The 13,798-nt window shown below is 38.8% G+C and overlaps 1 protein-coding gene across 1 annotated transcript in view; it reads right to left on the bottom strand.

The window, feature by feature from the left end:
- Positions 1 to 13,798, bottom strand: part of USP7 (ubiquitin specific peptidase 7) — a 98,803-nt gene that overhangs the window by 48,651 nt on the left and 36,354 nt on the right. Inside the window, exons 2-6 of the mRNA XM_084641668.1 lie at positions 10,636 to 10,740; positions 7,581 to 7,779; positions 5,487 to 5,625; positions 4,530 to 4,618; positions 3,275 to 3,383 (exon numbers count right to left, since the gene is read on the bottom strand). Coding sequence (XP_084497794.1) covers positions 3,275 to 3,383; positions 4,530 to 4,618; positions 5,487 to 5,625; positions 7,581 to 7,779; positions 10,636 to 10,740 — 641 coding nt within the window. The remainder of the gene's footprint in view (positions 1 to 3,274; positions 3,384 to 4,529; positions 4,619 to 5,486; positions 5,626 to 7,580; positions 7,780 to 10,635; positions 10,741 to 13,798) is intronic.

Raw genomic sequence — 13,798 nt, 5'->3', positions numbered from 1 at the left:
CTACTGAGTAACAGAATACATTGGATGATGACAAGGAAAGGGAGAGGTCAAAGCAGAGCCAGATCAGGAAGGAACAAACCTAAATAACTTTACACGAAATTACAAACATCTGTCTAAGGCCCTAAGGCGTGATCAAGAGAATTAGCACAAAGCTTGAAAAAATTACCATATATGCTCTAGCTGGAGGACTAAACCTACTAGCTAGAAGCAGAGATGGAACACTGGGGTGGAGAGGCTCCAACAGTAAGATCCAAGGGCAAAGCCCTTGTGAGAAGCTCTGTCCCTGGGCCTTGTTTAGATTTAATCAGACACTTCCCAGCCACAGGCCAATACAAAAGCTTAAAGTTCTTCCCCTTCTAATTGCTATAGGAGAGGAAGTGCCTTGGTTCCTTCCCACACCTTCTTAACCTCATGGCTGCTGTATGGGGGGGAAAGGGTCTCTGCCATTTTAGACTGCTGTTGGGAGGAGAGAAGAAAAGGGAAGAAAAGGTCTTTTCTCCATTAGCCCTCCCCCAGACTCCATTTTCGTGTCTGATTCCCCACAAGTAACTCAAGTGCTTGGCTTTCCTAATGCTCACTGCTTTTCCAGTTGGATTATTGAGACAATTTTATTTTGTTCACAGGATTCTGAACAGCATCAGTAAAAACAAATAAAGTTCTGTTAATTTTGCCTTGCTCAGAACACTACATTGGTTTTTACTCAGTGTACATAAAAAGCTCGAAACAAATTTGCTTAGAAAATAAAAACTTGAATTCTGTAGAAATTGATTGGCTAGGTCTCCAGACTAAGAATTTGTTCTGTTCAACAATGGTAGGAAGAAGACTAGAAGAAATACAAATCTGTACCATTCACAATTATTTCAGGTTGGTTAACCGATCTTACTCTATAGTGGGTTGAAGTCAGGACCTAAAGGAAAGAGGAGTGTCCAAGAGATTCCAAGGCCATTGTGGACAGTGGCCACCTAAGTAGCAGGCCAAGAGCCCCTATACTTCTCTTCCTGCTACAGGTGATCTCTGAGTCCTGCCAAGGATCGTCAACATACTATGACACTGATGATAGCTGAGAAGCTGGTACTGTCCCCAGTGCAGACATAGGCCTCCTGGCTTGCTCCATCAGGTTCTGCTTGCATCCTAAATCCCTTGCCACCTGTGTCATGTTCTTAGAGATGGAACCCCTGTCCTTAATATACGCCTCTCCAAGGCACAATAAACACTGCATGCAGGGCTCACTATTCAGTATAGCCCCTCCACATGACAGGCAATGTTCAAATCCTGGTGAAGGCATTCCACCAGAAAACTACAGCTAAATAACCGAACTAACCAACCTAAGGTACCACTAATAAACACCTTAGTGAACTATTTGCAAGAAGGTCTCAATGACAGAGGGAAAAGGGGCAGTGTGAAGAAACACTACCTAGAGTGATCCGACTCTAGCCACGGGCTGTGAGAAGTAACTGATGGGGCTTGGGGCAGAGCCGCCCTTCTGGAGCTAGGGCAGGGGCTATAAAGCAAAGGGTGTGAGTGCCATCTCTGCAGGTACTGCTAGGCAAATTTCTCTGGCTCTGATGCGCTGGGTGCGCACACACGCCTTAGTGGAACACCTATCTGCAGCCACTCAAAGATGATAAATTAACGGGTGTATCATGCAAAAACAATCCAGGTATTTAGAGGCATGTGTTCTATTTTTGGTACTATGTTTCAGAACAAGCAGCACAGTGCAGAAATAAAGGAGAGAGAAACAAAACCACAGAAAGCATAGTGGGGTCCTGGTCCATCACTAGGGCTCCTGGGCACTATGGTAATACTAATATTAATAGTAATTAAAAGACTGGAAAATAGGCCATACTATAAAGGAAAAACTGAGCTGCCAAGAGAGAATATGGAATCTCCCATCACTGGAGATATTCGAAGTTAGAGCAGACACTTTTTTGTGGATTGTTGAAGAATAATAATTTTAAAAATAAAATAAAATTAAAAAAAAATCATGCCCTCGAGTGGTAGGATATACTAAAATCAATGGAGACCTTCCCTAGATCAAATGATTCTGAAAGTCAAGATTTCTTAATGCAAATGCCCTCTTCTGACTAGCAGGGGTTTAACACGAATTTATTTAGCAAGTAAAAAAAAAAAAGTAAGGTGTTGTTATCCCAGGCACTATTTCACTATACTAGGATTACATGCTACATAGCATTTCCATGTTGCTTTCTTGAGATATTTATAAGAACAAATATTTTGCTAGCAAGAGCTAGTTTTCTTTTGATAAGACATTTTAGAATATACAAGGAGACATGCAAAAAGAAAATAAAGCATGTAAGCAAAAATAATGCATTGAAGTCAAAATTAAATTATGTTTAAACCACCCAAAATACAAGTCAATACTGCTTTAGTACCACTATTACGTAAGGGAAGATACTGGCTGTAACTACCAATAATTTTACTGCACTATATATAAAAAACAGGAAGCATAAATGAACACACAAGCAACACTGGAAAATAAATATGTGTAACTTGTGAAGCAAAACAGAAAAGATGACTATAAACTGTTTTAAATGGCCAAGTCACTGACAGATATATAGACTTTACAAAGGTGTGCATATCTATCTATCGGTAGATAGCCAACAGATTGAAAATTAAGAGTTGAAAATTATTCCTTTACCTTGCCTGCTGCAAAGGGCTAAGTTAAAGTATCCTTTTCCCGAAACAATTTTTGGCATCACTAACAAACCAAGCAGTGCAGCAACGGACCCTTAACTCAGGCTTTGGCATGTACAAAGGTATTTAGCTTATTTTTCAAAAAACAAAAAAAACAATAAACCCATGTATAACACACCTAAGTATTAAGACAAGTTCTCAGATCTGGTCTGATACAAGGTGTACATCATGGCATAAGCCATGTAGTCCACTAAAACTGGATTTCTATTACCAGAAGTTAATTAAATTGCAATTTATCAGGTTTTGAGTACACTAACTACACTGATGTTGTAACCACCTTTTCTAGCTACTTGACAGAGCCATTTGTTTACTGAGTTAAAGAAAAAGGAGCTAACAGAGAGATTGAGAACCACTTTGAAAAAGCAGAATAATGACCAAATTGGGTTATTGTGCTCTGAAGTTTTACAGAATGAAGGGGAATTTTTTGAAAAGGAGGAAACAAAGAATGGTGGTGTGTGTGTGGGAAAATAGAATGGAAAGCTATTTAAAACAAAAGCTATTTTGAAATATATCATTTTTGCTACTTAAATATTTGAAATGAAATTACAATGCTATGTCTTACCTTTCGTAGTTGATTTGTGAAAAATAAAGTCTGTAACAAACTGTTCATGTAACAGGTTGCTCCCTGGTTCTTTAACCCAACATATCCCGTGTGCTTCTTTGAATCCCACCTGGAAAGCAGTTAATGGTTAAAACTACATTTGATTATACATATAAAACTTAACTATAATACAGATATATTTCTATAGAACATTTGTTTTAGGCCAGTGGTTCTCAGACTGTGGGTCACAACCCCAAAGTGGGTCGCGATCCCTTTTTAATAGGGTTGCCACGGTTGGCTTAGATTTGCTGGGGCACAGGGTCAAAGCCCGAGTCTCACTGCCCATGCAAAGCGGTGGGGCTCAGGCTTTGGCCTCCCCATCCAGGGCGGCGGGACTAGGGTGGGCTCAGGCCCTGGGGTCGTGTAATAATTTTTGTTGTCAGTAGGGGGTCGCAGTGCAATTAAGTTTGAGAACTCCTGTTCTAGGCTAACCAGTTCTATTAACAGAAGCTTTGTGCTCCTTAGTATTACATTCTGTCTAAATAAAACAGATTACACATCACAACTGCCTGTCACCACATACTCTTAGGATTCCAATACTTCTATAAACAAAAGGGCTGTTCTTTTGTTAAACTTCCTTTTTACGATTTTCTGAAGGCTCCCAGAGTGACAAGCACTTCATTAGTTATCTGTATTTAAAATTCAATTTTTAAATTAAAATTTGCAGTTCATAGCAGCCATCTTGCTGAAAAGTGGCACCCAGTAGTATAAGAACTCAGCATCAGGTAAGGCAGTTTTAAAACTTAAACAGTAAAGCAGGATTAAAACTAGGTGTTCAAACCACTGATGACGGCAACCATTCTGCATGACCGTGACATTAACACCAAGAGTGTCAAGACCACAATGACAAAGACTGTAGGTCATTTTAAACTGAAAAATAAAATTAGTTTATACATACTGAAAAGCGTTTTGCACTAAGTGAAGTTACAGACGGTTGCATTGAGCAACATAGGTGGAGAAGCTACTGGCACAAAAATCTCTGCAGCTTTCGAAACATGGGTATATTCCCCTTGAGATGCTTCATCAATTCATTCTGAAAAAGTGCTTTGAGATCTTCTCCTGAACAGTACCATACATTACTAATAAAATTAGATACTTCAACTGAAACTCAAATGAATGTTCTAAAGGTTGACTTTTCTGTACACTTGTTTGCTATGTATTTCTGCTCAAGAGAGGTGTTTTTTTTGTTTGTTTGTTTGTTTTAAGAGATACTTACGCCACTCCATGTGGAGCATCTGCTTGAACATAGACTTCAAAAGTAACCTTGTCATCCTCTATAAATCCTTTTTCAGGATCAGTAACTTCCTATAAAACAGAAATAAGAATATGCAATTTGCTGCAAAACTATCTTCTGAATCCTACAATGGGGAATGTAGTGAAAAATCCAGGCTGGATATTGCTCAGAATCTGCACATTTAAGTAAGCAACCATCTATGCAGTTCTTTTACTCAATAAGCTAAAAAATTATTGAAGGATACCAATTAATCTCTAGGACCCTGAGCTCAATATATAGATAATTTTAAAAATGTCTCAATGTAAAATCTTGTTTCTGGCTTTTATAGTTTTTGCAACAGTATTTCAACTCCCTGTGGATAACAGAATCAGTAATCAAAAGCTTTGTTTTGACTTAAAGCAGTTCATTTAGGAAACTATTCCAAGCAAAAGAGAAGAATTAAGGCCCCAGACTTCCATAATGCTTAAAAAGCTGTCTCAATTTAAGATGAACATTAAAAGTAGTATTAATTTAAAATGTCTGTACACATGCAGAGAACATGGGAAATGAGCAAGAAAACCTAGGCTGCTCTTAAATGACAGTGATTGTGACCAACAAGATTTAAAAGAAACTTGGTGGAACAATTTTTATTAAGTGAAATATCAGTAAAGATGGGTCAATGGAGGAATGATGGAATATTTATATGGGTTATTAAGTCCAGGTAAAAGAGCTAAAAGGAATCTGCACTAGGATGCGCAATACATTAGCACTTAAAGGTATCTTCAGTATGAAACCTACTGATACCACACGCATCATTCAGACACTAAAACAACACTTGTAGGAAGAAATTTATAAATAAAAGGTATCTAAGGCAGTATTAGAAGATCAAGTGCATATACTGGAATGACCTCCCAACCCAGTAATAGCCCATTATTATAAAACTAATATATTGTTACTTACACTCCATGCCATAAAGTTGGAAAAGCCCCAGTCATTCTCCTTATGAAAGAACAAGTGACTAATACGACGACTGAATGATTTTTCATCGTCCTTGTAATTTATTATCTTGAGAACTGCCTGTGCATGGCAAGACCATGACCTATAAAATTAAAAGATAACACTTGAAACAAATTTCAATTTTGTTTTCTTCAGTAATAAACACACACTTTTACAAATTTTACTTGATACACCAAGTCCGTATTTGTACACGGATGTCTAGTTCACCTTTGTTCCTCACTAGATTCTAAGGCTTGTTTAACTGCTGTGAGGAGCACTGGTAAGAACTAAATCTCCGGTTTTTGGGAGCCGCACTGTACAAAGTAATGGTTGTTAAAGAGGCCATACTTTTTTCAGGAATGTGGTTTCAGATTATGTCCCTCTCTGAGAGCAACTGCTACACACAGTCTTAACTGATTCCTCCTAGGATTTTTTTTTTAAGGATGACAGTGATTTCTCATGAGCAAGGTCAGAAGTCTTTTCAGAAAGTGTTCATTAATATTGCTCAGAAATAATAGCCAAGAGAAAAATCGCTGTCTCCTGAAGCTTCTTGTCAGAAATCACTGTGGCTAACTATTCACATCAAGCATGGTATACCGTACTTATGTAGGGTATGAGAGACGAAATACACTACTACTTCAAGAGAAAACGAAAACCAAGAAAACAATGTGGAAGAGTAACTGCCATCACTCAGATTGAGCCAGAAGTGGTGTGTGATATCATGCAAGAATGAACCCATTGCACTTGACAGGAAACTTGCTCCTCCACAAAGCAGCATGTATCAATGCAGTCTCAGGAGACCACCCAGCAAAGAGGCAATGCTTTCACTGATTTCCCCCCCCCCACCCCCACGCTGCCCCTCACCCTCACCGCACACACTCTCCCTATGTCAGAAACTCAAACTCTATAAGGGGAGGTGCAACTCTCTACAAAGTTTCCCCAATAAACTGGTGGGCCTGCTACTTACAAAATCAAATATTTTGTCCAGCAACTGCCAAAAGCTGGGGAACGTTGTCTCTCTCAACACAGAGAGTATCCTGTCTTTACAAATGCAGACTTCCTTTATTAGAGTTGCAGATGAGTCGGTTTAATGTGCTTTGCCACAAATTATCTATGGGATCCTTCCCTTGGGGTGTGAGCCACTGCTTGCTGTGCCTGACAGTGGGTGATCAAACTGCCACGGCTGGTATGGATAAAACCACATATTTATGATGCCTACTCTGGAAATGACTGGGTTTCCTCTTCAGGAAGCCATTACTTTTCTTGCTGGACAGGTTCACTTTTCTTGCATGGTTCTTCCCTCCTTCTGTTCAGACTTGGGGCAGCACTGAAGGTCTGAATTCTCATGTATAGCTATATTCTGACAGGCAAAATTTATGAATATAAAAAATGCCATAGTCAATCAGACCAGTGATCCTTCTATTCTGGTATCCTGCCACTGACCGTGAGAAGCACCAGATGTTTCAGAGAAAGATGAAGGAAACGCGTGTAATGTACAATTATGAAATGACCTGCCCACATGGAAAGTTTCTTTCTAATCCCATGGGACTGTGGAAGGGCAGAAAGCCATTGTTTTAAAATATACTAGCAACAAATGCTCTTCCTGCCTAGTTTACCTAGCAACTGCTGTATCACAGAGATGGATTTATAGCTCAGATTGGTTATGGGGATATTTAGTAGTATTTTAGCACAAAATTGGGACAAATCTTCCTTTCCCAGGCCAGCAGGGTGGCAACGTTGTTGAGGCAGTGTGCTCCATCCTGACTGAGGGCTCCTCTCATTGCTCTGAGCAGTCCAAGAGAAGAATGGATGAGTTCCATCAGGGATTTTTGGCCAAGTAGGCCTAAATGAAGGATCAGTGTTCGGATATGGGGATTTGAAGGTGGGAAGCAAAGAGTATATGAGAAGCAGAAAGATCTTCAGAGACCAAAAAGCTTGTAAACCTCCTCTCCTCTGTAGAAAAAACTAGATTAAATAATTTTACCAGATCTTGGTCTTGCAATACAATTAAATAATGCCATATATGAGTTTGTATATTAACTATTTAAAGGGTCTTACGTGGAATCAGATTCAGCATTGCACTGAAGAAAGAATCCTACACTTTTTTGGTGTGGTCTGTCTGGGTACAGTCGTGGCATCACCATAATCTTCCATGGCAAATTCCGTACAAAGCAAGGAGGACTGAGCACTGACTCACTGAGCCTGTTGAAACGCTCAACTGTAAACTGAAACGTTGCTTCTGATCGCCAACTTGTGTCTGTAAAACAAAAATATAAGACAACTAAAATGAAAGTTAATAATGTGAAGATATTCTTCACCCCACTATACACATTTCAAAAAAAACAAGGCGTGCATAAAGAAAAGTTTAACAAATCAATAAAAATGTGTAACATTTTAAATATTCACAGACTGTATTGTTAAATAACCTGGTCCCCGGCAGCACCTGCATATAAACTCTATCGTTCCCAAGTGTGTAAGTGATCTTAAAGTACCTGTTCTTATATTACATTTCTTCGAATAATTCCTACATCTTTCAGAGTAACAGCCGTGTTAGTCTGTATTCGCAAAAAGAAAAGGAGTCACTTTGGATGGGCTATCACCAGCAGGAGAGTGAATTTGTGTGGGGGGGTGGAGGGTGAGAAAACCTGGATTTGTGCTGGAAATGGCCCAACCTGATGATCACTTTAGATAAGCTATTACCAGCAGGACAGTGGGGTGGGAGGAGGTATTGTTTCATATTCTCTGTGTGTATATAAAGTCTGCTGCAGTTTCCACGGTATGCATCCGATGAAGTGAGCTGTAGCTCACGAAAGCTCATGCTCAAATAAATTGGTTAGTCTCTAAGGTGCCACAAGTACTCCTTTTCTTCCTACATCTTGATGACTTTTCCCCTGGACAGAAAGGCTTTTCCTTTCACTAGAATGGCATATAACAGTTGAATCAAACTGTTGCTAACCCATTGATCCTCAGAGAAACTATAGTAGAACCTCAGCATTACGAACTGACCAGTCAACCACACAACTCTTTTGGAACCAGAAGTACGCAATCAGGCAGTAGCAGAAAATCAAAATAGCAAATACAGTACAGTACTGTGTTAAATGTAAACTACTAAAAATTATAGGAAAGTTTTAATTTTTTTTTTTAAACAAAGTAAGGCCACAGTTTCTGTGCTTGTTTCATTTAAATTAAGGTGGTTAAAAGCAGCATTTTTCTTCTGCATAGTAAAGTTACAAACCTGTTGTAAGTCAATGTTCACTTGTAAACTTTTCAAAGAACCACCATAACATTTGGTTCAGAGTTATGAACATTGAGTTACAAATAGAATAACCTCTATTCCCAAAGTGTTTGTAACTCTGAGGTTCTACTGTAAGACATTACTAATGACCTCTTTGGCTAACTGATATTAACAGATCATCTAGTATATGAAAGTAACACACATTCCTGGGATTTTCAGTCTCACCAGTGTCTTTGAGAATGCTGCAGAAAGTCTAAACAACAGAGTCCTGAAATAAAACTCTTTTTGGTAGACGAGTCACATATTTTCTGTGTAGCTCTTATTCTAGCATGTGTAAAAGAATGCCTCTCAGCTTGGTCAATATCATGTAATGCCCCTGATTTATGAGAGCAGGACAGAGCTTTTGTATCATGAAGCTAGTTTTCCCTCACACATTTATTCTGTCCTTTCAAGTCCAGGACAACACTTACTTCACACACTTTTTATTAGTAGAAAATAAGAGTAAAATCTTCTTGAAGAAGTCTACATCTCTACACCTGAGGTGTTTGAGAAGAATCAGCTGCATTGCCCATGTTTTATTATACCCAGTAATTAATGCAGGTGAGGGAGACTGATAACAAAAAAAGAGAGATTTTATTAGGAAATATCCTTAATGCACAAACTGCTGGCATTTATTTTATTTGTTGCATTTGTCCATGCTTATAGTTAAAAGATTATTCTTCCCTGCCTTTAGAACTGTTTCCTATAGCATTCACGCAAATGTAAAGCTATTCTAACTGAAGATGAAGTAGTTTATCTAAGTATTTGCCTTCCTTATCAGCCATGGTCACAATTAGCCTCTTTTAAACCTGACTCTCATATGTACATAGCAGAATAAATCAAGCAAAAGAAAGGTATAATTTTATATAAACTTTTTGAATCCCTTTTGTGCTATTTGGCTAAAGATCAAGAATATTTATTCCCCTCTGTCTGCAGCCTGTGCTACCATTTTCTCTAAGGCAATACTAAATAACCCTTTACTACCACTGGTAACAGTCATTTGACATAACTACCAGCCAGTTATGGTTTCAGCCAAAATGCTCTCTCTTCTTGCCACCACACAGAGCACAACTCTTTAATGTGGTCAGTATCCAAACCATTAAAGGTTTTATAAGTCAAAACAAAATCTTGAATTGCACTCAGATGAATCAGAAATCAAGCAGAGAATGCATGTAATATGCACCCAAAAGGAAATACCTCTAAATAAGCCGACAGTTGCATTTTGCACTAGCCAAAGTTCCCAACTAGTTCCCACAAACAGAACATTTGATGTTATAAAGGTTTGGATCACCAGAATGAGGTCCAGTTCCAAGTAGTGTCACCACTGTGTAAAACTTATAAAAGTTGTCTAAAGCTGCTACTTGACTACTTAGCAAAACACCTGGGGATCCCAATGTACACTCTACTGGAAATGCCTGCTGGGACAGCTGCAAGTACAGTGTTAAGTAATTTAATGCACTGTATTTCTCATAATAAGTGGTGCATGATACATTTTAAAGATCATGCATAATACCACTCTCTGGCAAGATTTAAAATGAACAGGCATTTACAACATGCCTATTTTTTCTGCTGATAGCTTTTGGGATCCCCACTCTTGAAGAATGACTACTCTAAAAGGGAATTCCCATACAGAAATTTAGATAATGTTTTATTTTCTCCATGGAGAAGCAATAACCCTTTACCTGAAATAACATCATTATTAGAATTTTTTTTACATCAGTTTTACTAGAGCAGCACCCAGATGCCCTAATCATGATACCACTGTGCTGGGCACTCTACAAATATAAAATAAACGACAAGTTCTGTTCCCAATGATACTTTCATGTCATATTTACTTACCATCTTCCATGTCTTCTTCTGTGTTGTTGTGTCCATCGGCCATAGCTACATTCCCATTGATGACAGGATTTTGAGTAATTCTTGGTGGATCATCTGTATCTCCAGCTAATAAGAAAAAAAAATTATCAGTGACTTAATGCTTCTTTACATGGGAAAATTTCAAAATGACAAACATTTACTGGTATAAAGAATACCAGAAAAAGGCACTCTTATTCCGTATTCTTACTCCTGAATAAGTGTGTCCACACACACAGTCATAGCTATAATTATACCACTATAATTCTGCTGGTAAATTTCCTTGTGTAGGCAAACCCTTACTGGTTAAGTGTCATACTAATGCAGAACAGACTTAAAATTATAATTTCATTCCTAACAGATATATGTACTTTCCTATATGGCATTAGTAGTCCAGACTGAGAGTTTTATTAAATACAATACATATATATTTAACAATTTCTAAATGACTATTCTTGGGTCCTTTCAAACTGCATAGAGTTAGAACTGAAGTAATACTGATTAATCGATTAACAGACAAATTAATTTAGTCTAAGACTGGCTGAATAAGCAGTCTTATTGATTGCCTTTTAAAGGAAAAGCAAGCACTATAGCACATGTAAGAGCAAAAACTTAGGACATTTCATTAACAAATATTTAAAACTATCCCTTTGCCAACTCTCTCATTACCATTGCTAACTTGTGCTAATACAGCTGTTTGAACATATACAGAGAATTTATGCACCTAAAAAATAAGGTTCATGATGTATAAGAAGTTTGACTTGAAAAATGCATGCCTTCTGATAAGATATACCAACACACGCTCACAATACTGTTTTCACTCCTTTCCCTCCATAACATCTCCCCAACTCCCATATGGATCACTCACACATGCTAACAGTTCACACAGAAAACATTAACCTTCTCTCTCTCCAGACATAAACCATGAAAATCAGATCCAAGCGAGCAGATCCTTTTGCCTATAGGGAGGCCCACTAACTTCAGTAAGACACTAGGCAGGCATAAGTCTCTCTTTTGGGCAGATCTATTGCAGGATCAAGCCTACAGAGTGGCTCTAAAAGACAATGCCACACACGTGCTACAGAACAGAAATGGGGATATCAGACTTCGTATCTGAAGCTGATGATTAAGATATACATTCATATAAGTTTATGAAGTTTAGGATTATACATTTAGCTCAGTTGAGTACTAGTCCAATTAATATTTCTCTTATTATGCTGAAACATAGTTCTCAGGTCACATTTTAAAAGTTGTACAATGTATCACTATCAGAACATGGACGTTAATTAGTAGGATGCATTGGAGACAGGGACTACCTATTTACAATGAAGGGTATTATTTTTATTTAATAAGCTCATTTATAATTTTAAAACTGCATTTTAAAAACATCCTTGTACAGGGATACAAGGGAATAGAGGTGCATCTTGCAGGGGGTAGCCCATCGTGAGGAAACATAGGAGTTGAACTGAATATTACAGAATAAGACGCCATGAACCAACAGCATCCAGGAGAAGGAAAACTGATTTCAAATCCAAACAGTCTGAGCTCATTAGCCTTGGAAGGCAAATAAACCAAGGTGGATCCACTGATACCTGTTCCTTGCTGGCCAGCAGGCGATGACATGGCATTCCCAAGAGCTGGATAGGCTATATTGATCTAACAAGCCATAAGTACATCTAAAACTCACTTGTTACAGAAACAGTACAGTAAACCAAACAGATTTAAAAAAACTAGGCCAAGCATTTATCATCAGTATATCAACAAATATTTGTGTTGCAGCTCTCACACCCATCATTATTCAGCCATTTTCCTTTGTACATGCCAGACACTGCCAATTAACATACTTAGCAAGCAGCACTATGAAATCAACAAGTCATCCTCCCTAATAAATACTGCAGAGTCCTAGCTTTAAAGAATTCAAAGAAATGCAAATGATTCAATATACATAAATGACAAAAGTTAAATATTCTAGTACTGTTTCTCTCTTGCTCAGATAGCTGTTTGTTATAGCTGCTAGAAATGGAGCAGGAAATGAAAGTCACCACATTGTTTCTTGAATAACCACCAACATGGATTTCAAAATACCCAACCCAATTAACAAAGTATAGTGCACACTTGGCAAGCTGGTCAATTGACTGCCTGTTACTTGACAGTTGTCAAATATTCCAGGAAGAATGCCCTGATATAGGCAGCAGCCCACCTTTTTCATTGTTTCATGGTGCTATCTATAAGCAAGCCTAATTAAATGTCTTGATTACCCACTTCTCTACATTCTAATACCACCTGTTGGTGAAAAAAGTAAGCTATTTAAAGCTGAACATCTTGATTGGTTTCAATCTTCTAGAACCGTGGTTTTCAAAATTTTGTACTGGTGACCCCTTTCACATAGCAAGCCTCTGAGTGCGACCCCTTTAACATATTTTTATATATTTAACACCATTATAAATGCTGGATGCAAAGCGACCCACCATGTAATAACCTCCTGACCCCCTGTTTGAGAACCCATTCTAGAACAAACATTGTAGGTAGGTATGTCTTTGTTTGTATAACAGGACATCAATGTATGTGGGGTTTACAAAGCACATTAAGCAAATTAAAGCACACAAGTCCCTGCCCCAAAGAGCTTACCATCCACGCTTACTGATTTACCATAAAAAGTCTTAGGCTGGGTCTACACTACACAGTTAGGTCAATGTAAGGCAGCTTATGTCAACCTAATTATGTCAGCGTACACAATACAGCCATGTCCTGCTGATGTTAATGCCACCCTACACCAACATCGTAACTCCAATTCCACGAGCGGCGTAGCACTTATATCAGTGTAGTTAGGGCAATGTAGTGTCCCTGTCGGTTGTTAACTATCTTGTCAATTTCAAGGAAATTGATAAGAAAGCCAGGCAGGTAGAGTCGGGCTGCCCCCAGCTCCCCACTCCCAGCCAGGCTGCTGCCTGGAGGCTCCCTGCTCAGAGAACAGAGAAGTCCAGATGGCTGCTGCCCGTTCCCAGCCAGAAGCTGAGAGCCCAGGGGGGCAGCCGGGCTCCCAACAGGGAGCTGCACGGAGCTGAGAGCCCTGGCTCTCAGCCCCCCATGCTGCCCCTTTTCAGTCGGTGGAAGAGCTCCTGGTGAGGACATGCACCACCGACAGAAG

Source organism: Lepidochelys olivacea (assembly GCF_965140295.1).
Source record: "Lepidochelys olivacea isolate rLepOli2 genome assembly, chromosome: 10".
In the NCBI taxonomy this organism is placed as follows: domain Eukaryota; kingdom Metazoa; phylum Chordata; order Testudines; family Cheloniidae; genus Lepidochelys; species Lepidochelys olivacea.
Note: the sequence above shows the minus strand (reverse complement) of the source record. Positions and strands in the feature narration are given on the sequence as shown.